Below are 25,084 nucleotides of genomic sequence, written 5' to 3'. Positions count from 1 at the left end.
AGTAGGTTGAAAATAAAGCCCTAAATAATCACTAGGTGTTAATTTTTTTATTACTCTATAGTACAACATGCAGAAAGAAATTGTTAACCTATGTAACATGTCAGAACTAGGGTTCGTACCAGGGCTTTCAGGGAAACTATTAGTCAGTTCAGTGGATGAGGTCACCTGTTTGGCCCCTACAATTTCTTTCCTGTTAGGCAGAGCACTGAGTTTAATACTACCCCTAGACCTCATCAAAATTGCAAGTGTACATACAGGATAAAAAGAACGAAGGTTTGATAGGTGGAGCACTGAGGGGAGGTTGGGAACCCAAATTCCCCTACTTGGTCAGACTCTGACCAAGTCGCTATACTTCACTGTGCCTCAGATTCCTGGTTTGTCAAAAGGGGATAATAACGTTGGCCTTCCATGCCTTTCATAGAATCTGTTAGGGGTTTTTGCTATTTGCTTTGAAATGTGAAATTCTTAGAGGGCTCTGGAGCCCGGTTTTACCACTATCAGTTTAATGATGAGGACTTTAGTCGGAGACAAAATTTAGGTTGTTGCCTGCCCCGGGTGATTGGCCCGTGTACATGAGTGTATGTAGCTTTTAACCCTTTCATTTCCAAAGATGACAATACCAGGGGTAACGGTAAGCTGCAGCCATCTGGATCACTCCATCGGCAAAACAGTAAGTGCCAGAATGGCTGTACTGGTGTGAGGAGGTCACCTTTTGGGTTTCTTTCCTGCTGGTGTGAGGACTGGGTGGCAATGTGACAGACAGCCAGATAGCCAGCAGTACAGTTGTCTGCTGTGGCAGCAAGCCCGGCATGGTTTCGAAGTGGGAATGAAATGGTGCGGGAAAATCCCTGGATCTAGTTCTTCAGTTTTCTCTCATCCGGCTTCTCCCCCACCGGTGCCATGCCTGCCCATTCCCCCCACCCCCACCCCCCGCCACCCTCACTCCCCCCTATCCCGAGTGGGGATACTGCAGAATTGAATGCTCAGCCTTCGGGAGGGGAGGAGAATGGGGTACCATCACCAGGGCTGGAATGGATGAATAGATGGACTAGATGAAACTAGACAAAGCGTCTGGCACCAGACAGGGGTTAGGCCTGCAGTAAACAGACATGTCTGTGTCAAGTCATCTGACCAGCCACCTGACAGACCAACCAATGCACGTAAAACTTTAAAATCATCCAAGCAGAATCCACATCCCTCACCAGGCTTTACCTAGTAATACAATGACTATTTCCTGAAAGGACATTAAATGATTGTGATCTGTGTTGGAAAGCAAATCTGAAAGAATATTAGGGTGATTTAAGAGAAGATAAGAACTTGCCCAAGAAGATAAGATCTTTTCTTGGTAGGTGTAGGAAAAAAAAGGAGTTCACCTTTGTAGTTTTTTTCTCAAAGCATTTTAACTTCCAAATAAAAATGTACTTAATTGATTAAAGAACATACTTTCAATGTATTGTATATATCTGTGATTTTATCACCATCTGTTCTCTGCATGACCATTACCTAAAATGCTGTATCTGTCAAAAAATTTCAAGGCAAATTTTCACATGAGCTCTTAAAAAATAATGTGGTTACCATGAATCTCAAACAGCAATAATCTGAATTATTCACAGTGGGAACATCTTTTTACAGTGTGAATCTTCCTAAAAGTTTGTATTGTCATCAACCCACATAAAGACCTGCAGCCTCCCTGGATAAGCCTTTGCAAGACTGGTTTTAACTTGGGTTATATTTTTAAGGCCTAGTTATGGAGCTTTGAGTATGGAGGTTTATAACTGAAAAGTTGACAGGCCCCTAACTATAGTGGAGCACACAGTATTTGTTACAATACCCAAAGCTGTGAGCCCACTGTTGGGTAGGGACCATCTCTATATGTTGCCAACTTGTACTTCCCAAGCGCTTAGTACAGTGCTCTGCACACAGTAAGCACTCAATAAATACAATTGAATGAATGAGAGTGAAAAGTGACCTGTTGAGACAAATTTTAATTACGACTCCTCGGAAACACTTACTTGTTTTGCTGTTTCAGTGAGGGCAGCAGCTTCAGCTTTTCCCATTTGTTGCAGCATCTTGTAAAACAGACTCTCTTTATTTTGCAGTAAAACATATGGCTCATCATATTCTTTCAGTCTTCCTCCATCCAAAACCTGCATTCAGCAAAATCAAACCCATTAAACCACAGTGTTCAGTACTGCTTCAGAAAAGCACAGAAAAGATGGTCTGAGAGGTAAACTTTGATAAGACATTCAGTTGTATTGATGGCCTGATTTTCTAGAAAGACTGTGAGCCCGTTGTTGGGTAGGGACCGTCTCTATATGTTACCGATTTGTACTTCCTAAGCGCTTCGTACAGTGCTCTGCACACAGTAAGAGTTCAATAAATATGACAATGAATAAACCGGTGGGGAATGGGAGGGAAATGGGACATAGAAGGCATTTCAGCCTGCTCTTTGATTCCAGGTCCACAGAGCATATAAATGGGTCATTCTAAGGAACATGACTATTACTATTATTCCTGAAGCAAATCCATAGGAGTTTGTGTTTGAAAATTGTTTCTCAAATCATTTTCCTTAGGCAATTTTTGAGGAATGGGGTCATCTAGACAATATCCTTTTGAAGGTCTACTTTTATGGAATGTAGAAAATCAGAAAACTTGGTTGTTTGTTTCACAGTTGGAGTCAGGTTGAGAAAGAAAAATTCTCAGCTTTTAATTTTGTGGGCAGAGCTGTAACTAAGAAAGGGTGAGTTGGGCAGCTCAGATAGGAGTGACTAGAGGACTGTATCCCCATCCCCCTTACTCCCTCCCTCTGCTCTACCATCCTCCCTGCCCCACAGAACTTGTGTATATATGTTCATATTTATTATTCTATTTATTTTATTAATGATGTGTATATATCTATAATTCTACGTATTTATTTTGATACTACTGATACCTGTCTACTTGTTTTGTTTTGTTGTCTGTCCCCCTGCTTCTAGAGTGTGAGCCCGTTGTTGGGTAGGGATTGTCTCTATCTGTTCCAAATTGTACTTTCTAAGTGCTTAGTACAGTGCTCTGCACGCAGTAAGTGCTCAATAAATACAATTGAATGAATGAATGAATGAATGAATGAATGATCAGTTCAGGCCCCATGGCTTGACCATTGGGGAGAGATTACACATGGGAGAAGGAAGAGAAAGGGAAAGGAAAGGCAATGAATGAGCAGCACTGTTAGAGTCAGTGCTCATTCTCCCTCTATGGGAGCACTGAGGGTGAAAGAGAGGTGAGTGACTGAGGACTTTGGTATAAAATACCTAGTCATGGCACTGACTATAGAGGCTAAACTGTTAAAAGGGGGAGAGAAAGGTCACAGCACCTGGACAAAGAGATGACCCATTACAGCAGAACTATGCAGCTTCAAGAAAAAGTAATCAGGCTGATAGATCCAGCACTATAATAACAACTGTAATAGTATCTGTTAAATGCAAACTATGTGCCAAGTACGTTACTGAGTACTGGGGTAGGTAGATACAAATAATCAGACCAGGCACAGCCCCTGTCCACATGGGGTTCACAATCTATTTAATCCTCATTTTACAGTTGAGGAAATTGAGGCTCAGAGAAGCTAAGCGACTTGCCAAAGATCATCAAGCAGGTAAGTGGCAGAGCTGGAATCATTACCAGGTACTCTAAGACCCAGGCCCATGCTCTTTCCACTACATCATACAGCTTCTCAATTGGATAAGACAGAAGGCTTAAACTGCCAAAAGGTCTTCTGACTCTTAGGCCTATGGTCTTTCAACTAAGCCACACCATATCTGAAATAGTTAAGTGCTAAATTTTCTAAAACTGCCATTGGGATCACTATTATGGGAAAGCAGCACAACTGCATGAGGGGATGTGAAAGGTAAATGCTATTTCATTTGAAGAAGCACAAAATGTTCAGAGGACATGAAAGCAACTGACATGTCTAAAATCTGCTCTCAAATTTAGTGATATACCCACTTCTCCTCTAATGTGGGGTATTTTTGCAAAACACAGTGTTAAGAAAAACTGGTACTGTTGCACACACCCATGTCCAATATCACTTGGATTCTCATAAATGTTTCTTCTGACGCTGGGCCACAATGCATCCCAATACACTGGCACTGTTGGAAGAACGTTCATTAATTCTCTAACAGCCTTCTAGCCAAAACTCATAGTGAAAACACACGTTTTGGCAGAAGTGAGTGTACTTGGAAAACCAGGGAAAGGATGCCAACAGAATTCCTTGGTACACAGATTAGCTCTGGAAATTCCACCTTCTTTTTGTCAGTGACACTTAAAGAATGAGTTAAGACAGCCTGCATGTAATTCCTGTGGTACTGGCATACATAGAGAGACTTTCCAGTATTCATGGCCTGAATATCTACATGATGGAGAATTCAGGTCTTTAACTTCTTCCCTATAATGTCTGTCTTTTGGGTAATAATAATAATAATGATGGCATTTGTTAAGCGCTTACTACATGCAAAGCACTGTTCTAGGTGTTGGGATAGATACAAGGTTATCAGATTGTCCCACGTGGGGCTCACAGTCTTAATCCCCATTTTTTAAATGAGGTAACTGAGGCACAGAGAAGTGATTTGCCTAAAGTCACACAGCTGACAAGTGGTGGAGTCAGGATTTGAACTCATGACCTCTGACTCCCAAGCCCAGGCTCCTTCCTCTGAGCCATGCTACTTCTCTCTGTGGAACTGTGGGTACTGTGGAACTCCCTAGCATCCTATCAGAGGGTACACATGCAAACAGTAGTGTGGTCTCCTGGAAAGAACATGGACTTTGGAGTCAAGGGACCTGGGTGAGGTGAAAACTCCTCACCCTCGGCTTCAAGGCTGTCCATCACCTCGCCCCCTCCTACCTCACCTCCCTTCTCTCCTTCTCCAGCCCAGCCTGCACCCTCCGCTCCTCTGCTGCTAATCTCCTCACTGTGCCTCGTTCTCGCTTGTCCCGCCATCGACCCCCGGCCCACATCATCCCCCCGGCCTGGAATGCCCTCCCTCTGCACATCCGCCAAGCTAGCTCTCTTCCTCCCTTCAAAGCCCTACTGAGAGCTCACCTCCTCCAGGAGGCCTTCCCAGACTGAGCCTCTTCCTTCCTCTCCCCCTCCTCCCCCTCCCCATCCCCCCACCTTACCTCCTTCCCCTCCCTACAGCACCTGTATATATGTATATATGCTTGTACATATTTATTACTCTATTTTATTTGTACATATTTATTCTATTTATTTTATTTTGTTAATATGTTTTGTTTTGTTGTCTGTCTCCCCCTTCTAGACTGTGAGCCCGCTGTTGGATAGGGACCGTCTCTATATGTTGCCAACTTGTACTTCCCAAGCGCTTAGTACAGTGCTCTGCACACAGTAAGCGCTCAATAAATATGATTGAATGAATAATCCTGCAGTTGCCTGCTTTGTGACCTTAGGCAAGTTATTTAACTTCCCTAGCCCTCAATATCTTCTCCTGTGAAATGGGGATTGAATACCTGTCCTCCCTCTTACTTAGACTGCATGTCCCAAGTGGCACTGGGCCTGTCAGATTTAATCATCTTGTATCTACCCTAGCACTTGGTATAGTGCTTGGCAAAGAATAACTGCTCAATAAATACCATCGATTGATTGATGAAAAAAGGCCTCAATTATCATAATTATAAGAGATAAAATGCAACTTAAACCTACTCATTTTTCAGCTTAATAGCACTTTTGGTTAGAAAATACTTTATGTTGGTACCAAAGAGGTTGAAATTTTGACTAAAATGAGAAATCTGTATTATTTCTGTGTTTCATTTATTCAGACTCTTCCCATCCCTTATTACTAAGGATAATAAAAAAAAAACTAATGAAAACCATTACAAAATCAACTAATAGTACTGAATTTAGAACATGCCTAGAATAAATTATTCTTAATCTGTAACAAGTACTGCAAGCTTCCAACCAAAACAAGTGCTGTTTTTGTAAATCCCGTTATTTATATTACTTCTCAAATATTATTTATATTAATTCATTCCCATAATAAATAATTCAGATTATATAATAAGTTTCAAGAAGAGTATTTTCATGGTAATCTTCTGTTTGACTACAGTCAATCCCCATTAGAGAAGCTTTCTCAAAAGAGTTTAAGAATAATTGAATCTGTCATTTATACATAATAATTAAAATGTCCTATAATTTAGCATTCCAATTTAGAAGCCCTGAATGTGTAATTTTCCTTAAGTACAGCACCATAGACTGCAACTACTCCTTATGAAATTAAAGAAAAAAATTCCCTAAATACAGGTCTCTCTCATACTAAGAGCTATACAGATATAATGGACCAAATTACTATGTAAAATTATGGAATCTAATTTCTGCAAAAGTTGCAAGTAAACTATGAAGCATTAACAAAAGTTCTCTCAACATGGCCTGCTGAAAATAAAATCTCAAATTGTGAAAACTTGGTTTCATTTTCTCAAGGAAAAAATATAAATCACTGCTCTTTACTGATGAAAAAGACGTTTATTTTTAGATAGACCCAAAGGTTTAAGAAAGCCAGAAAACATCTCAGTAGCTTCCTAGCCATCTCAGGACTGGAAGACAAAGGAACCAAGTTTTAATCCCAGCTCGCCACTTGCCTGCCATGTGACCAAGGGTAGGTCATAGCTTCTGTGATTTCAATTTCCTCATCCATAAAAAGGGGTTAAAAAACCTGTTCCTCCTTTTCCTTCGACTGTGGAATATCTGTTCCCCCTTCCCTCTTGTCTGTGAGCCCCATGTGAGACAAGAACTGTCTGTTCATTGCTCAGCACATAGAAAGTGATTATCAAATTCTACAACTATGATTATTATTAGCCTTCCACTGACATGTTTACTTAGCAGGGCCTGAGAATGGGGTGGGGTGGGCAGGGAATTTGGCCAAAATACTGGTCCTCAGGCTCAGGCCCTGTGCTCATTGTGGGCAGGAACAGCAACTGATGGAGAGGCAGGGCTTTTTTTTATTATTATTTTTAATGGAATTTGTTCAGCACTTATGTACCAGGCACTTTTCTAAATACTGGGGCTGACACAAGTTAATCAGGTTGGACACAGTCCGTGTCACACATGGGGCTCACAGTCTTAATCCCCATTTTACAGATGAGAACTCAGGCACAGAGAAGATAAGGGACTTGCCCAGGGTCACGTGGCAGAGTCGGGATTAGAACCCAGGTCCTTCTGACTCCCAGGACTGTGCTTTACGCACTAGGCCAAGCTAAGGGGGTGCAGACCCAGGCACAGCTCCAGGAAGAGGAAGCCACGGCCACCACCGCTTCACAGCTCCTCAGCCTTCCTCTTTTTGCCCCTTCACCAAATTCCTGCTGGTCTCACAAAGATGCAAGGAGAGAATGATGCAGCCCCCTCACTGCCCCAGTACAGGTTCTGATCATTCGAAATTGGAAAGCTAGATACATTACTTGTTTTTTTAAGTGCTTACTATGTGTTAGGCACTATACTAAACACTGGAGTAGATCCAAGCTACTCCATCCAAACCATCCAAAGAGAAGCAGCGTGGCTTCATTCAATTGTATTTATTGAGCGCTTACTGTGTGCAGAGAACTGTACTAAGCGCTTGGGAAGTACAAGTTGGCAACGTATAGAGACGGTCCCTACCCAACAATGGGCTCACAGTCTAGAAGGGGGAGACAGAGAACAAAACAAAGTGGCTTAGTGGAAAGAGCATGGGCTTGGGAGGCAGAGGTCATGGGTTCTAATCCCCGCTCTGCACTTGTGTGATTTTGGGCAAGTCACTTCATTTCTCTGTGTCTCAGTTACCTCATCTGTAAAATGGGGTTTAAGACTGTGAGCCCCACTTGGGACAACCTGATTACCTTGTATGATCCCCAGTGCTTAGAACAATGCTTCACACATAGTAAGGGCTTAACAAATACCATTATTATTATTATTATTATTATTATCCAAAGGTCAAGGGGAATATGGAGGCTATTAATCAATCATATTGAATCTGTGCCCTAGGAAAGGGTCACTTCACCTCTCCTCCAAACTAGTAGGCCTAAAAGTGGAGAGAGAGGGAAGGGGCTTAAAAGCAGAAGTTCTTCTCTATGGAGAAAAAAATCCCCATTTTACAGATACAAGGAAACAGAGACAAAAAAGAAGTCAAAGGACTTGCCCAAGGTCACACAGTGGGCAAGTGACAGAACAGGGATGAGAACCCAAGTTTCCTTACTCCCTGGCCCATGCTCTTTCCCTTAGGTCAATACTGCTTTTCTAGTTAGGACAAGACATTTTTGTACTAGGAAAGGTGGGACAGGTTGTACTAGCCTAGGATGCTATTTTGTCAAATGGGATGGTGCTGCTTCACCATTTCCTGTTTCCTTGGGATAAGTCTGCTGGACTATAAAATCCTTGAGGGCAGGAATCCTGTCTTCTGAAATCAATGTACTCTCCCATGTGCTAAGTACAGTGCTCTGTAAATAGTAATAATAATGGTAAGTAATCAATAAATTCTGACTGACCGCTCAGTGAAGATTCATTAATTGATTCTGTAATAGCCTTTTTTGAATAAACTTCAGGAAATGTATGCAGAAAAACTCACCCAGTAACTTGTGTGTAAGCCTATCCACCTTCTTTTTCCCTCTCCTTTTATAGCTGTTATTATTATTAAAAGATAATGCTCCGGAGGGTCAAAATATAGTCAGACATACACATTTGACCGAAAAAGTAACTATGAAGTAAAGTGCAGGGCCTGTTACTGTTTTTGAATTGGCCCTAATCTTCCATTACCACATTGTTTTCATTTATATCTAGCTTCTTACACACTGTTAGGTGAGGGTCCTTTTCCATATACATATATAAATTATGATTCGTTTTCTGAAAAAACTGGAATAAACCTCTCGACATTTGGGGAGAAAGAAAAACAATATAACTATAATGACAGCGGCGTTACAGATAAATAATGTCCCTTAGCGAAGGGTTTTTAAAAGGTGGGAATATATATACACATAAATATACACAGTCTAAGTTTTTGATTCTTGAACACTCCTTTGTTGTCCTTTCAGGTAACAATAGAGGGTCTGTGTTTATGGGAAGGTGACAATTATAGATCCAAGGATAAGCAGCATTATGTGGTCACTAATAAATGGAACTACTCCAAATGTTCAGGAAATCTCTTTGACCATAATAGCTAGTTTAATTCTCTGGGTCTTTTCTCCATAATTAATTCTAATAAAAATCTCAAATTCAAAAGGATGGCTGTGAAGTCTATGATTCAGTTTAGGAGGCCAACTATGTCTGGGAAAGAGGAAAAAGACACAGTCTTGGGAGTCAGGCCACCTGAGTTCTGATCTTAGATCAGCCAGTTGGCAGCTGTGTGACCTTGGGCAAGTCACTTAACTTTTATGTGCCTCAGTTTCCTCATCTGTAAAATAGGCACTGAAAAACCTATTCTCCTTCCCAATGTGGGATAGCAAATGCAACTAATCTGATTATCTTGTATCTACCCCAGCGTTTAGTCTAGTGTTTGGCATACAGTAAGTGCTAAAAATACAACAATTCTTACTATTATTATTCTAGATGGAATGGAGCAAACAGTTAATAATCCTTTTTAGTCCATTCCTTTTTATTCCATGTAGGTAGACTGACATGTAACTTTTGTTGAAACCTGGTATCCTGGGACGCATCCCAAACTTAAATGCACTTTCCTTCCCTCTCAGTGACCATGGCAGGCTGGGGGGAAGGGGATGGTTGGGGGGAAAGATTTAGGATTCAAATCCCCTAGCCTTTTGGGATATCTTTCCTCTAAGTGCCAGGATGATGCAGAATTTAAAGTCAGTCACCACATAACTGAACTTGCTCCAGCTTGGATGTGGAGGCATTAAAGTGGGCAGGAGCAGCTGGGGATTGGTGCAAGACAGGAAACTGGCAAGAGTCACAATTTTGGGATATTTTCTATTTATAAAGTTGCCAGGGGCAGCCTACAAAAATCTATGACTGTCCTAGCTAAACTGGGATATATGTTCAGCCACCACAGTGCTCGTGACTTCCCCGGCTTGGTCACAATTACTTATCCACACTTTTTTCTCTAAGGAAAAACTCATTCATATTTGCCAACAAGTTGGGAGGGGATACTCCGCCCCTGGCTCAAAGGTTTTGGGGCTGAACTCAGCAAGACATGGCTTGAGAATAAATATGCATGTGCCAGCACTGGTGACTGGCTGATTTGAGCAAACTTCGCTCCTCTAATGCCAACCTACTTACTGTACCTCAATCTCATCTATCTTGCCGCCGGCCTCTTGCTCACATCCTGCCTCTAGCCTGGAATGCCCTCCATCTTCCTATCCGATCAACAATTACTCTCCTCACTTTCAAAGCCTTATTGAAGGCGCATGTCCTTCAAGAGTCTTTCTCTAAGCCCTCATTTCCTCTTCCCCCACTCCCTTCTGCTTTGCCCTTTGCTCCCTTTATTCACCGCTCTCTCAGCCTCACAGTAAGCGCTCAATAAATATGATTGAATTAATATATGAATACATTTCCATAATTTATTTATTAATATTAATGTCTATCTCCCCTCTCGAATGTAATCTCATTGAGGGCAGGTAACATGTCTACCAACTCTCATATTGTTATATTGTACTCTCCCAAGCATTTAGCACAGCGCTCTGCATGCAATAAGCACTCAGTAAATATGATTGATTGATTGAGCAGTGTTCAGCTCCATCCCTGAGCCAGGTGGTATGTTATCACTCTGAATCTCACTGGATGGGATCTCCCTGATGAGAAAATGGGTGAAGCCAGATGGGAGAAGAGGGTCTTTAGGCTCATATACCCTGCCTTGCTGCCATGGGTGGGTGGGCTGGCTCCCAGAACAGAATGTTTCTCTACTGGGGTTCTGGAGATGTGGGGAGAGGACAGGAGAGGTGGGAGGGTAGCCCCAAACGACATTACCACACTTTGGGGTCAGGATTCATCCCTGCTCTACTGAGGGGAAAGTAAAACTCTTTTTGCACATTCAAGGAGTTGCTTCAAGGACTAAGGCATGCTGGGATTCAAAGGAAAGGTCTGGGTTATTGGATGAAAGACAAGAGGATTGCAATTAGCCAGCTAATCCCCAAACTACAGCATGGGAGCTGTATTTAATGTTCAGATAGTGATGAGTATTAGGAGAAAGAGAATTTCTAATTTGTCTATGTTGCTCTATAGTTCTTCAGCAACTGAGCAAAAGTGGGAGATTAAAATGAGCTGTCATAAGTACACAGTTAATAAGGTTTCAACTGAAAGAACATTTTTATAAAGTAGCATTCTAAACTCAACACATTAATGTTGCTTAATGAACCAAAACTGGGCAAATCCCTTTGGAGAGCGAACATTAAAACAAAGCTATTAATTAGATCACAGTTGTTTCCTAACAAGTCTTTTGTTTGATTTAGTGACAGTAAACAAAACCATATCCCTCAGTCTTTTGTACAGAAGTACTCACCAGTGAAGCAAAATTTAATTATTACACCTAAAACACTTGCAATTACATGATTTTATTATGACAATACTGCTGGTTATGCATTCATTAGCAAGCATCACTTTTCAAGTCCCAACCTGCACTTTTCTGCTCTCTCAAACATCAAGGGGTTCAACTGCTTGTGTTTCTTAAAGTGGTTTTTAATGCTTTTTAAAATATCTTACTCTCAAGTAGGGTAGGTCGGGGGGAATGGGAAAAGGGGGAGGTGAGAGAAGGGGTGAACAACATACCCTTTTATCATCAAGTCATTCCTAAACCTTTAGTTATTTCATGATGATGATGGTATTTGTTAAGCATGTACTATGTGCTAAGCACAGGGGTAGATTCAAGGTAATCAGGTTGTCCCATGAGGGGCTCACAGTCTTAATACCCATTTTACAGATGTGGTAACTGAGGCACAGAGGAGTGAAGGGACTTGCCTAAAGTCACACAGCTGATAAGTGGTGGAGCTGGTTTTAGAACCCACAACCTCAGATTCCCAAGCCCGTGCTCCTTCCACTAAGCCACACTGCTCCTCTATTTCATGGTACTATAATAATAAAAAGTGTACATTACCAAGGAATGACTGAAAAACTAAAACAAATATGAAATAGCTTCACTGATACTGGAAAGACTCCTGGGTGATCAGCTGCTCTTCCCTACAGACCTAAAGATTTATACCGAGCCTGAGTCAGGAGACACCCGCCCCAAAGCAATGGCCACCAGAGGAAAAATCTTTACCATGGAAAATCAGGTGCTTCCCGGAAACAGTACAACAATCATAATACTAATACTACTAATAATAATAGTGATAATACTGATAACAACAGTAATGTGGTATGTGTAGACACTTAATATGTGCCAAGCACTATTCTAAGTGTTGGGGTATTTACAATCAGACCAGATGCAGTCCTTACCCCCAAAGCTTTTTGGGCTGGGCACTCAGCCTTGGTCATCCCAGGCCTTTGTAAAGGCCTGAGAGATTTCTGTCAGGGCTGAGAAGAGCCAAAATGGTGACTTTATGACCTACGATCTTTTTGAAGCCTGTCCTCTCCCAGTCAACATCTTTCCTTAAATTCTTGACCTCCTTTTTTCCCCACAGTCAAAAACTGGCCCTGTGACACAAATAATTAAAAACCCAAGTAAGCAAATGAATAAAATTTTTTTTAAAAAATGGGAGAAGTAGTTCTACATGGAAAGGCAGACATGAATCAGGGTTACAGTAGTGAGTGAGGAATAACTAAAAGTTTAGTATGGGAGGAATGAAAAGCATGAATGAGATGTAGTGGGAAAGCAGTGAGTAGGGAAGGGGGAGACAGCTGATGGAGAGCCTTGATGCCCGCGGCTGGAAGTTTTTGTTTTCATGTAATGAGAAATGGAAAGGTGTGGAGGCTTGTGAGGAGAACAGTGAGTTCCAAATGATTTTTTAGAATGATGATATATGCAGCTGTATGCAGGGTGGACAAAGAGTGGAAAGGTCCCTCCCAGGGATCCTTTCCAGCTCATGGATTTAATGAATGGAAACAATTAGAATTGATGGCAGAGGGCTGGCAAACCAATGAATTCGGCTAGCTGAGGAAGGGTGAGCAACCTCCATCTATTTCCTCATTGTTTATCTGAGGAAGATGCATGTTCCTGGGCAGCAGCATTATGTGCGGTCACTAGCTCCTCTCCTCCCCAAACCACTTCTTTTGGGTATGTTAAGATGTCAGAAGCGGGAGCAGAGAGGTAATGACTGCTCTGATGGTAGGTCACACGAAGTACTCACTTGCCACCCAATCCCTAACCAATTTTTAAGCATCCTCTCACTTTGCACAAGAGAGGAAATCCTTAATTTCACCCCCTAAAGCTATTCCTTCTGGTCTCTATACATGACACCTTCTCCCTCACTTTCCTAGTCAGGTTTACCAAAAGGCTCAGAAGACTGTTTATCATTGACTGTTTATCCAGCACAACTATGATTACTACTGCAGTAGCCACTAATATCCTTACCATTATCTTGTCGCTATCAATAATGGTGTTTAGCCTGTGTGCAATGGTCAGTACAGTGCATTGGTCAAACTTCTCACGAATTGTTTTTTGAATCAACTCGTCAGTTCTGAAATCAACAAGGGTAAAAAAAATGGAGATAAATATCATAAGTTTTAGAAACACAGAACATGTATTTGTCAAGTGAAAAATTAGTTTTTAAAATACCTTGTTTATTCCATGGAACATGTCCCCTCAAATTATATACTAACTATAATTGTGTACTGTTACAGATTGTTGCTTTCTCAGGAATCTCATAAAGCAGGGCTCTTTATGAAATATAAAAAAGGATTTTGAGGAATTCTTTGACTAACACTCAATTTACGTTATAATAGATAGAGCTAAGATTGACTTTGTAATAGGCACTTGAATTACATGGAGTTTATATAATAATTTTTAATTACTTCATTCATTCATTCATTCATTCAATCATGTTTATTGAGTGCTTACTGTGTGCAGAGCACTGTACTAAGCGCTTGGGAAGTACAAGTTGATTAAATTATTAATTTGAGAACTTACAATTACGCATACTTAAAATTTGATCTAAAACAATATTCTAGGAAGCCTAATGGAATATCTCAATAGTGTTTTAGCCAGCCAGTAATTACTTACGGCAGTTGAGATTTTTTATTTTACTTTCTGATTAATACAAAAATGAGACTTACTGTGGACAAAGAACATATCTACTAGGTTTGTTGTACCATACCCTCCCAAGTGCTTATTACAGTCTCGGCACACAGTAAGTGCTCAATAAATATGACAGATACATAAAGATAGATCATTAAAATAATTACTGATCCATATAGTTTTTAAATTTACTTGCATAAATGACTTAAGGTGTTCAAAGTTTTGGGAAAGAATACAGGAGAACTCAGCTAGTGCAAGAATAGCTACGTTTTGTGATTCAAGTAGATTGCCCGCTGTTGCGTAGGGACCGTCTCTATATGTTGCCAACTTGTACTTCCCAAGCGCTTAGTACAGTGCTCTGCACACAGTAAGTGCTAAATAAATGTGATTGAATGAACTGAACCTAGAGCCAGCTTACACAAGACTCTTGGTTTCTAGTCAAGGTTTCTAATTACATTTAGCAATTGTGCGTAAATGCATTTTCAGGCAGAGAATTTTCAAAAATGTAAAATGGAAAGACAAAAGCCCAAGATTAGAAAAAAGAGGAAAAAAAGCCAAAAGCCAAAATTTATACACCTGAAGATAATAACTGTTACACCAAAGTAGCAGAAAAGTATATTCTCCCCAGTTTTCTGCATTTATTGACAGCTGAATTCAGGCCTTTTATGCTCTTTTATACAAGAGAAGCTTCTACTTGGCTCTACAAGGGTACTTATCATTTTTCATCATATTACTAAAATCATGGAGCAAATACAGTTCTCACTTCTGCTTTCAAGAACTAGTAATGTCATTAGAAGACCTAAGAGATCAACCCCAACTCCCAAACTTCAGAAATAATTTGGCACACCATCAAATGTTTTAACAATGAAACCATTGAAAGTTGTAGGACACTACTACTGTACTGTACCTCGGATCCACATTTGCTGTTGCTTCATCGATAATCAATATTCGATTTTTCCGGAGGATAGCCCTGGCAAGGCACACTAGCTGTCTCTGTCCAACACTAAAATTGGATCCTGACTCTGCCAGCTCAGTGTCCATTTTACCAGGAAGATCTTCTACAGCTTCTTTTAGTTGCACCTAGAGATACGAAAGCAAATGCTAAATCTTACCTTGCAATATAAGTACTATCAAAACAGGAATATTAGCCAAGTATGGAATTTCCAAAATCCTTTCCTTGAGGAGAAGTTGTTCAAAGCACCCCAAGCCTATGAATGATTCAGGATCTATCTAGGTTACTCCCAATAATGATAATTGAGAGCACCCTAATGACGTCAAAACAGAAATTTTTAACTTGAGAGAACAGATTTTATGGGGTAGTTACATGATTCCTTGACAGTATTAACATGCATCACTTTATTCACTTCAGACTTTCTTACAAGACTCGTCATGACAATCTCACTGCTTAGCAACAAATTGGCTAACATCATTATAAGGACCTCTATAATTGGAATAATTCTTTGGGTAGATTTTAGAAAACCTTGATTGCTCTTCATGTTTTATTTGAAAAAGTAACTGTCGGATCCAAGGATTTTTGAAGATGTAATCTTATGGAAAGATTAGCAAATTGAGTAATTTCCCTCTTAGGAATATGCTTCTTTTTTCTCTAGGATTGGAAAACAAGAGAGGTCCTTATTTGGGTTAATACAGGAAATGAAAAATAAGAATTCAATATAATAACAGCTAGAGTGCAAACACCTAAGTAGGAAAAATTCTGAATCTTTTTTTGGAAAGAAAAAAAGAACATTATGGGTTTGTTTGTGTGTGTGGATGCACACACATGCACACATATATTTTCATTACACTCACCAATCAATCCACCAATGATATTACTGGGCTCTTACCGTATCCAGAGCACTGTACTAAGGAAAGTACTATGTAATGCCATTGGTAGATACAATTCCTGCCCACAAAGAGCACACAGTCTAAAGGGAGATAACACACACATGAAAATTATTAGGCCTGACAAGTTTTATATATCCCTTAAAATCTACCTTTCTCAACTCACATTATTGGGCTATGAGAATACAAGCATCCATTGAAATACATAAAACGTTGTCCCACAAAGGTAGACTCAGTTCCAACCTCAGATGGTACATGATATAAACCAACTGTGCATGCCAGGGGGGTGGTAGCTGGGACCTTCTGAAGATGGTGATTATGCAACCCTTCTCAAATATATCCTAATTCAATCTCACCACTTTGCTCAAAGAAAGCAGTGCTGTTGCCATTCTCAAAGATGGTGGCACAATAGGGGTGATCCATTAAGTGAATCATGGACTCAGAGCAGAGCTGACTGCAGTGCTTACATGAGGCAGGTAGCAGCAACATGGATGGCAGTAGAGAACACTAAAACTAGATATTGCTTATGACATTATATTTTACTGAGTATGTGTGCAGCATAATGTGGTGTCATTCATTCATTCAATCGTATTCATTGAGTGCTTACTGTGTGCAGAGCACTGTACTAAGCGCTTGTGAAGTACAACTCGGCAACATATAGATACGGTCGCTACCCAACAACGGGCTCACAGACAAACAGTGTGGCCTTGTGGAAAGAGCAGGGTCTTGGGAATCAGAGGACCCGGGTTCTAGTCCTGCCTTCCCCACTTGTCTGCTGTGACAAGTCTGCTGTGCTGTGGTGCTTGTCCTTCTAGACTGTGAGCCCGTTGTTGGGTAGGGACCATCTCTATATGTTGCTGATTTGTACTTTCCAAGCACTTAGTATAGTGCTCTGCACACAGTAAGTGCTCAATAAATATGATTGAATAAATGAATGCTGTGTGACCTTGGGCAAGTCACTACTTCATTTTTCTGGGCCTCAGTTACCTCATCTGTAAAATGGAGATTAAATCCTCTTTCCTCCAATTTAGATCGTGAGCCCCACATGGGACAGGGACCCTGTCTAACCTAATTATCTTATCTACCTCAATCCTTAGCATATTGCCTGGCACATAGTAACAAGTACCATTAAAAAATATGGGGGAGTATCTCGGGTCAGAGACTCCCATGAAAACCAGGAAAAAAGGGAAAATAAAAAATACAGATAGATTTGAAACCTTTCTTGAGGTCCTAAGCAAATTTTAATCCCATGGCAGATGGCTGATTAAGAGACCATTTCTTTTGGGCTCTCTGACTCTGTAAATTCATGGAGGAAATGGGAAAATTGCAGTGCTTTACTCTCAAGCTTAACTCCATTCCTGCTGGGCTATGGCAAAGTTGGTTGTTTTGTGGTAATCTGTCTTTATAGAATCGTGGTTATATGTAACTAATCTCTTAATCCTCTAAAATGATCTCACAGACTACCACATTAGGTGGTAGCAGATTACCATGAATATCTGTTTTGATGAGAACATTCAACGGAGACAATGTGCTGCTTTAGATTATACATTATCACAATAACAAGATCAATGAGTCAACACATCTCAAAATGACAGGTCAAAAGATAATCAATGGTGGCCCTAAAATAGGTACTACACAATTAAAATAGGCAACAGCAACAACAAAAGGATGGGTCAACTTTTGGGCCACTTTAGACCTCAGGTTTTCTGTAACAATATTAGTAATAATGATAATAGCAATAATAGTATTTGTCAAGTGCTTACTATGTGCCAAGCATGATACTAAGCACTGGGTTAGATAGAAGATAATCAGGTTGGACACAGCCCCTGTCCCACCTAGGGCTTACAGTCTAAGCTGGAAGGAGACTATGTATTGAAGTCCTCATTTTACAGATGAGAAAATTAGGCAAAGAGAAATGATGTGCCCAAAGTACCCAACAGGCAAATGGCAGAGCTGGAATTCGAGCTCAGGTCCCCTCACCCCCAGGTCCATGAACTTTCTACTAGGCCACACTGTTTACTAAGTACCTGGAATCATTTGCCCTGAAAGATAATTTCTGCATCCCCTTGCAGACTGAAATCACTGAATGAAGAATTGGGACTTGTATTTGATAGGGCCTTAAAGTCCCAGGTCTCACAGCAGACAAGTGGCTGAGCCAGGATTAGAACCCACGACCTTCTAACTCCCAGACCTTGCTCTATACACTACATCATACGGCTTCTAGAAAGTAACACACCGTAAGAAACCATGGGAGTCCTGTCTTGTGTGGTTCTATTTGTTAGATCTCAGGAAGGGCCAACAAAGCTGGATAAATTACATGAAAGTTGCAGAGAACACGGGATTACTGTTCACCAAATCTCATGACGACAGGGTCAACAGGCACCAAAAGAACCTCATGAAGCTTGAAGATGATAGTTCAAGATAAGCATGTTGCAGAGTTAGAAAAGGGATTTTGTTGCCACTGGAAGTAGTATAGGTTGAAAATATCAGTAGGTTCAAGAGTAGTTTGGGTACATTTCTGTATTAGTAGAACGTATCGGGTCCCTAGGGAGAAAATTAGGCACCTAGATGGGAAATGCTAGTGACATTTTATGATAATATCACGTTGCCAACTTGTACTTCCTAAGCGCTTAGTACGGTGCTCTGCACAGAGTAAGAGCTCAATAAATATGATTGACTGAATGAATAAATCCCTTACCAGGAATGGATGTCAAGGAGTGTAACCACCACACAGATCCTTCAAGCAACTTGTTATCACAGCCCGAGACAGACTACTGGGCAAGATGAAGCCCTTCTGGATTTGACCCGGTAATGGTATTGCCTAAGGTCTCAATTTCCATGCATTCCAAGTACACTAACAGAACTGGAAACATTGGAAAATTTTTCCTTTGAAAACAGATCTGTCATCATCTTTTTTCCAATTAGACACAAAATGCTGAAGCAGCAAGGTCTAGTGGAAAGAGTAGGGGTCTGGGTTCTAACCCCAGCTCTGCTCCCTACCTGCTGTGTGACCTTAGGCAAGTGACTTAATTTCTCTGTGCCTCAGCTACCTCATCAAATTGGGGATTAAATTCCTGCTCTCTCTCCCTCAGACTGTGAGTGCCGTATATCTAGTCCTAGCATTAACTTAGGAGAGTGCTTGGCACATAGTAGGCACTTAACAAATACCAAAATTACTATAATTAAGAAAATGGAAGAAATTGTTACAATTCAAATCTTGCCCATTCAAATGCCTGTCAAAGACGGTGTTAAAAGTCTGATGTCAACTTTCTGTCTATCTTGCAGCCCTGCTGTGAGCTGCTTCTCTTGTGACTTGCTAACTCCCATAGCCAAGCCCTGGCACATCCCAAAGCTTCCAGGGTTCTGTTCCCGTTGATCTGACTGTGAGAAGGCGTGGTGGTTTGATGATCCTCTCCTGATCCTCCCACAACCTGGCTATATTTTAGTGCTTAAAGCTCTTGATATTAAATTGAGGTTATGTTTCTGTTTAGTTCAGTTTCATGAATTAATTTCCAGACTGTGTCAAGTGGGAGCTATTTATTTCACCATTCACGCCACTTGCGAATGCCAGAATGAGCTACAATTACCAAAGAAACACTTGCCCTGCAGATGCTGCTGTAGGTGAATGAGGAAACTAGAAGCTAAAATAAAACTCCCAATTTTAAAATTAGCTGTCTATATTTGTAATCCAATTTTACCAAATTTAAATACAACCTAGTAATCAGTTCCTTAATTAGAGTTATTTTATTCAATAAAAAAACCTCCCAAACCCCTAAATCCACACCTACTTATGACAATTCTTTTGAAAGGGGCCTATCTTTTTCACTTCAAAAAGGACTGCTTCAACAAATCCACTGAGGAAGAGTATCAATTCTGCTACTTCCTTCCAGAAAAGATACCCTAAGATTCTACAACCATGGTCACTCATTTCAAATTATAGCAATACTTTCAGACCTGAAATTTGTAATTTGGAAAAAGATCCTTCAAACGACAAGAAGACACATGAATAAAGAAACACCACTATTTGGTCAGACTAGAGATCCATTCAAAACAAGTATTCTCTATGTGACAATGGCAACAGGATTCTTAGAGAACTCTTATAACAATTACCCTCTTAATGACTAGGGATGTGTAATCTAACATACCAAGCATTCCCCTCAACATCCATACCTTCTAGTTTCATTTCTCATCCATGATTTATCCAAACTTGAGGCCTGCTGATGATGTTAAATGCTTTTATAACATTTTTTGTGGTATTTATTAAGCACTTATTATGTGCCAGGCACTGTATTAAGCTCTAGGTTTACCTAATCAGCCCATTAGGCTCACAGTCCTAATCCCCATTTCAGCGCTGACATAACTCAGGCACGGAGAAGTTACATGACTTCCCCAAGGTCACACATCAGACAAGTTGCGAAGCTGGGATTAGAACCCAGGTCTTTTTACTTGTACATATTTATTCTACTTATTTTATTTTGTTAATACATTTTGTTTTGCTCTCTGTCTCCCCCTTCTAGACTGTGAGCCCACTGTTAGGTAGGGACCATCTCTATATGTTGCCAACTTGTACTTTCCAAGCGCTTAATACAGTGCTCTGCACACAGTAAGCACTCAATAAATACGATTGAATGAATGAATGAATCACAACTTGTAGCTCGTATGCAGCAAAGATCATTCCCATTGTGCCCTGCTGTGATTTAAGACAAACTGTGATCTGAGAGCACTTCTTTAAATGTTATTTGTTATGTGCTTTCTATGCGCCAAGCACTGTACTAAGTGCTGGGTTAGATATAAGCTAATCAGGTTGGACACAGTCCATGTCCCATTTGGGGCTCCCAATGTTAAACCCCATTTTACTGATGAGGGAACTGAGGCCCAGGGAAGTTAAGTGACTTGCCCAAGGTCACAAAGCAGACAAGTGGCAGAGCCAGGATTAAAACCCAGGTCCTCTGACTCCCAGTCCTGTGTTTTAACTCATGATTAAAAAATCCTACAACAATTAATAATACATTGCAATAGACACAGGAACAGTACAGAGAAAGACATGCAAACCCCTATATTGTTTCCATAGCCCTTAAAAAAGCATTCAAGCAATTAACAGACTAAGATTCTGGTAATCGCTAAGCAAATTCTGCTGCCTTGAGCAGTTCTTAAAGATACTGGGGCCACCTGTGAAAATAAAGTTGGTTGAATCTGAGAAGCAGTGTGGCTCAGTGGAAAGAGCACGGGCTTTGGAGTCAGAGGTCATGGGTTCGAATTCTGCTCCACCACATGTCTGTTGTGTAACCTTGGGCAAGTCACTTAACTTCTCAGAGCCTCAGTTACCTCATCTGGAAAATGGGGATTAAGACTGTGAGCCCCACATGGGACAACCTGATTCACCTTGTATCCCCCCAGCGCTTAGAACAGTGCTTTGCACCTAGTAAGCGCTTAATAAATGCCATCATTATTATTTTTATTATTATTGCAGGTGACCCTTGGCCCTTTCCTCATCACCCAAGGTAGATATGGTCCAGTTCAATAGACTTTATGCTAATATTTCTGAGGAGGTAGCAAAGAATCTTGAAATTGGAGTCGAAATCTATTTCTAATCAGAGGCTCTTCCACATCAACATATGGCAAGTATCACCTAAAGGTTTCGAGACATTTCATCCAGCAATAGTTGCATGTTGATGACTGTGCTCTTGAGGCACAAGCATTGTAAATTATGCAAAACGATGCACAAATAACTATGAATCGCTTTATAAAGTTGGCACAGCATTACGGGCTAAAATAAACCTAAAGAAAATCAAGATTAAGTTCAAGTTATGACCCGGGAAATCCTATACACAATCAAAGTCTTTCACTGGCAACAGAGAATTTAATACTGCTACCCAAACATATATGTTACCTAGGCATGACACTATTCAATGACACACAGATAGATAAAGAAGTGAAACACAATTTTAAAAAGTCCATCTAGCAAGTCTGGCTTTAATGGATGAGTTTGGCAACAACAGGCTGTAATAGCATCTTGTACTCTATATGACCATGTGATCTGGGCCTGCTACAAATGACACATCCAACTTCTTGAGCAGTTTTACCAGAACCTCCTATGAACTGCACACAATATCATAGGTACACGTGCCACAGGGTTGATGGGGCATGACAATGGCCCCCACAGACTCTAGTGGAGAAAGAGAAGGCCTGGGACTCAGGAGACCTGGGTTCTAGCCACTGCTGTGCAACTTGTCTGCTGGGTGAACCTGGGCAAGTCATTTAATTTCTCTGTGTCTCAGTTACCTTATCAGTAAAATGAGGATTAAGATTGTGAGCCCCATTCATTCATTCATTCAATCGTATTTATTGAGTGCTTACTGTGTGCAGAGAACTGTACTAAGCGTTCGGGAAGTACAAGTTGGCAACACATAGAGACGGTCCCTACCCAACAACGGGCTCACATTCTAGAAGGGGGAGACAGACAACAAAACAAAACATGAGGACAGGTGTCAAGTCATCAGAATAAATAGACGTAAAGCTAGATGCACATCATTAACAAAATGAATAGAATAGTAAATATGTACAAGTAAAATAAATAGAGTAATAAATCTGTACAAACATATATTCAGGTGCTGTGGGGAGGGGAAGGAGGTAGGGCGGGGGGGGGGGATGGGGAGGAGAGGAAAAAGGGGGCTCAGTCTGGGACTGTCCCCATGTGGGACAGGGACTGTGTCCAACCTGATTATCTTAGTGTGGTGCCTGGCACATAGTAAGGGCTTAAGAAATACCACAAAAAAAGACAGCATTGACCAATTAAATGAAATGACCTTTTACCTTCCTGTCCTTTTTCTCCTCTCTCACTTTTTCCCCATTCTCTTCTTTTTTTCCTCTCTCATCCCATTTTGCTCCCTCAAATCCCTGACCCTTCAGTGCACAGCCTCAAGTGTTTTGGGAATTTGTTTAATGGTTTTTAAGTGTTTCCTATGTGCCAGGCACTCTTCTAAGCACTGAGGTAAATATAAGCTAATCAGGTTGGACTCAGTCCATATTCCACAGGGGGTTTACAATCTTAATTTCATTTTTACAGATGAGGTAACAGGCACAGATAAATTAAGTGACTTGCCCAAGGCCACACAGCAGATACATCCTGCAGCCAGGACTAGAACCAAGTCTTTCTGAATCCCGGGCCTGTGTTCTAGCCACTAGGACAACACTTCTTATTCTCAAGTTCTCAAGCCTTTGGTGCTCAATAAACACTAAGTGCTCAATAAATATGGCCTGATAGGAAATAAATTTGGAAGTCAAAAGGAAAAATCTGAGAGACAAGAAAATGGATCAGGAAAAAAAATACAGTCACTACACTGACAAATGGCTAGGTGGAATTCCAAGGCAATTCACAAGTGAAGCAACTCCTTTTCCAATGACTATTTAAGGGATTGATAAGTCCAAGCTCAGTGAGCCTTAAATGTTGTCTAGGGAAAGGGCTAAAGTAGTGCGCCTTCCTATGCCACATGGCCTTGAAACTCCAAATTATCCATGAGGAATACTCTAAATTACTCAATATGTTCATCTTTCTCCAGCACAGAGCCATTTTTGAATAAAAGCAGTAATTTAGGGCCGTTTTTTATTTAATATTGCACTTGCAAAGATCTTAGTATTAAATTCAAAATTATCACTTTTGAACTCTAAGTCTATATTCCATTTTCATATTAAAGTATCAGTAATTTCCGTATTTCTATAGCATTAATAGAACAATAAAGGATCCTTCTAAACCAATTTAAATAATCACTTTTGCTCCCATGAATGCCACCAGCCCATCTATAAGACTTTCCTTATAGTTCAAGGTTAAATGAGCTCAGCTATGGAAAGGATTGTATTTCTGTTACTACCTTGGGATATTTTCAGTGCCTTTCTGCACTTAATTAAAGTATCTAATTCTCTTTAAAGAAGCAGAGAGACATAGATGGATACCTCTTCTATATTCAGATTTTTCTAAATAGGAGTTGCAAAGCATGAACATTAACACAAGCTTGAATATTTATTAGACTTGAGCACATTTGGGTGCATGGGTGTTCAGGATTCCTCATTTCTCACTCAGTTTATGTAGGGTAGATATAACTAGTTTCAGCCCTTAGTCAGAGATTCAAGCCAATGACATTTTACGTGATTATTTCTCCTGACACAAGTGGAAAAATGATTTTCTAGTAATTCCTGCTCCATCAAGGAGTATCACAAAAGCATTTTCCAGTCCTAGATGCGGTACAAGCAGAGGCCAGCAGAATCTATCTTTCATACTTTGCAACAAACAGTCCTCGCCACTCTGAAAAACGGAGTTGACCTGAAAATAGGCTAATGCATCTCAGGGTGCATCCTTAATGACTTTCCAAGTAGAGGGTGCATAAATGAATTAAGATCAAGGTGAAAGCAGTCCCTATCTCCCGAGAAGCAGGGTGAACGTATAAAGCCTTATTGTTTGGCACACCCTCACAAAACAAGAATTACAGGAAAGAAACTGTCTGGCACCAAAGTTGATTCTAAACAGCAAAATCTCATTCTGTATATAAAATGATAGGAAAATTTATCTGGAAGAGTAAAATGTGACACCTCTCCTAGTGAAAAACCACAGTAATCCAAAAGAACAAAAACAACTGGAGGTATGAATAATAATGTTTGCAAGGCTTTTTAAATGAAAAAGTAAGCTCTACACCTCGCTGTAACAGTATTGATTTATGCTTCAAAACAGGCTAAATTTTCTCTTCAAAAGGGTAAGATTTTTTTAAAACATGAACTGCATGATATAATATAAATATACAACCAAACAAATGATCACAACCATTTTTATATCTGAGAAGGGAAACTGGGAACTTCTTGAACAGACCTTTTTCAACAATAAAACTCTAGACGTTTCTTCTTTAGTCTTACATTAACTAGGTTATTGAAATTTTTTTGGACAATGAAATACTAATAAATACAGGTTGATATTTAATCATATTTTATCTAAAAATCACATTTCTTTAGGGAAACTCTAAGCACTTCCCAGACACTGTCAGAGCTAATACAATGGGGAATTTGAGAGATTAAATAGTTTTCCCAGTGAAACTCAGTTATACGTAGAATTGATACCCAGGTCTCCC

General features: G+C 40.3%; 1 protein-coding gene across 3 annotated transcripts in view; it reads right to left on the bottom strand.

The window, feature by feature from the left end:
* Positions 1-25,084, bottom strand: part of ABCC4 (ATP binding cassette subfamily C member 4) — a 228,512-nt gene that overhangs the window by 2,878 nt on the left and 200,550 nt on the right. For all 3 annotated transcript variants that reach the window (XM_038759284.1, XM_038759286.1, XM_038759287.1), the window contains 3 exons: positions 15,037-15,209; positions 13,467-13,572; positions 2,013-2,147 (listed from right to left, as the gene is read on the bottom strand). In XM_038759284.1, coding sequence (XP_038615212.1) covers positions 2,013-2,147; positions 13,467-13,572; positions 15,037-15,209 — 414 coding nt within the window. The remainder of the gene's footprint in view (positions 1-2,012; positions 2,148-13,466; positions 13,573-15,036; positions 15,210-25,084) is intronic.

This window comes from Tachyglossus aculeatus, chromosome 17, assembly GCF_015852505.1.
Source record: "Tachyglossus aculeatus isolate mTacAcu1 chromosome 17, mTacAcu1.pri, whole genome shotgun sequence".
NCBI classification, from domain to species: domain Eukaryota; kingdom Metazoa; phylum Chordata; class Mammalia; order Monotremata; family Tachyglossidae; genus Tachyglossus; species Tachyglossus aculeatus.
Note: the sequence above shows the minus strand (reverse complement) of the source record. Positions and strands in the feature narration are given on the sequence as shown.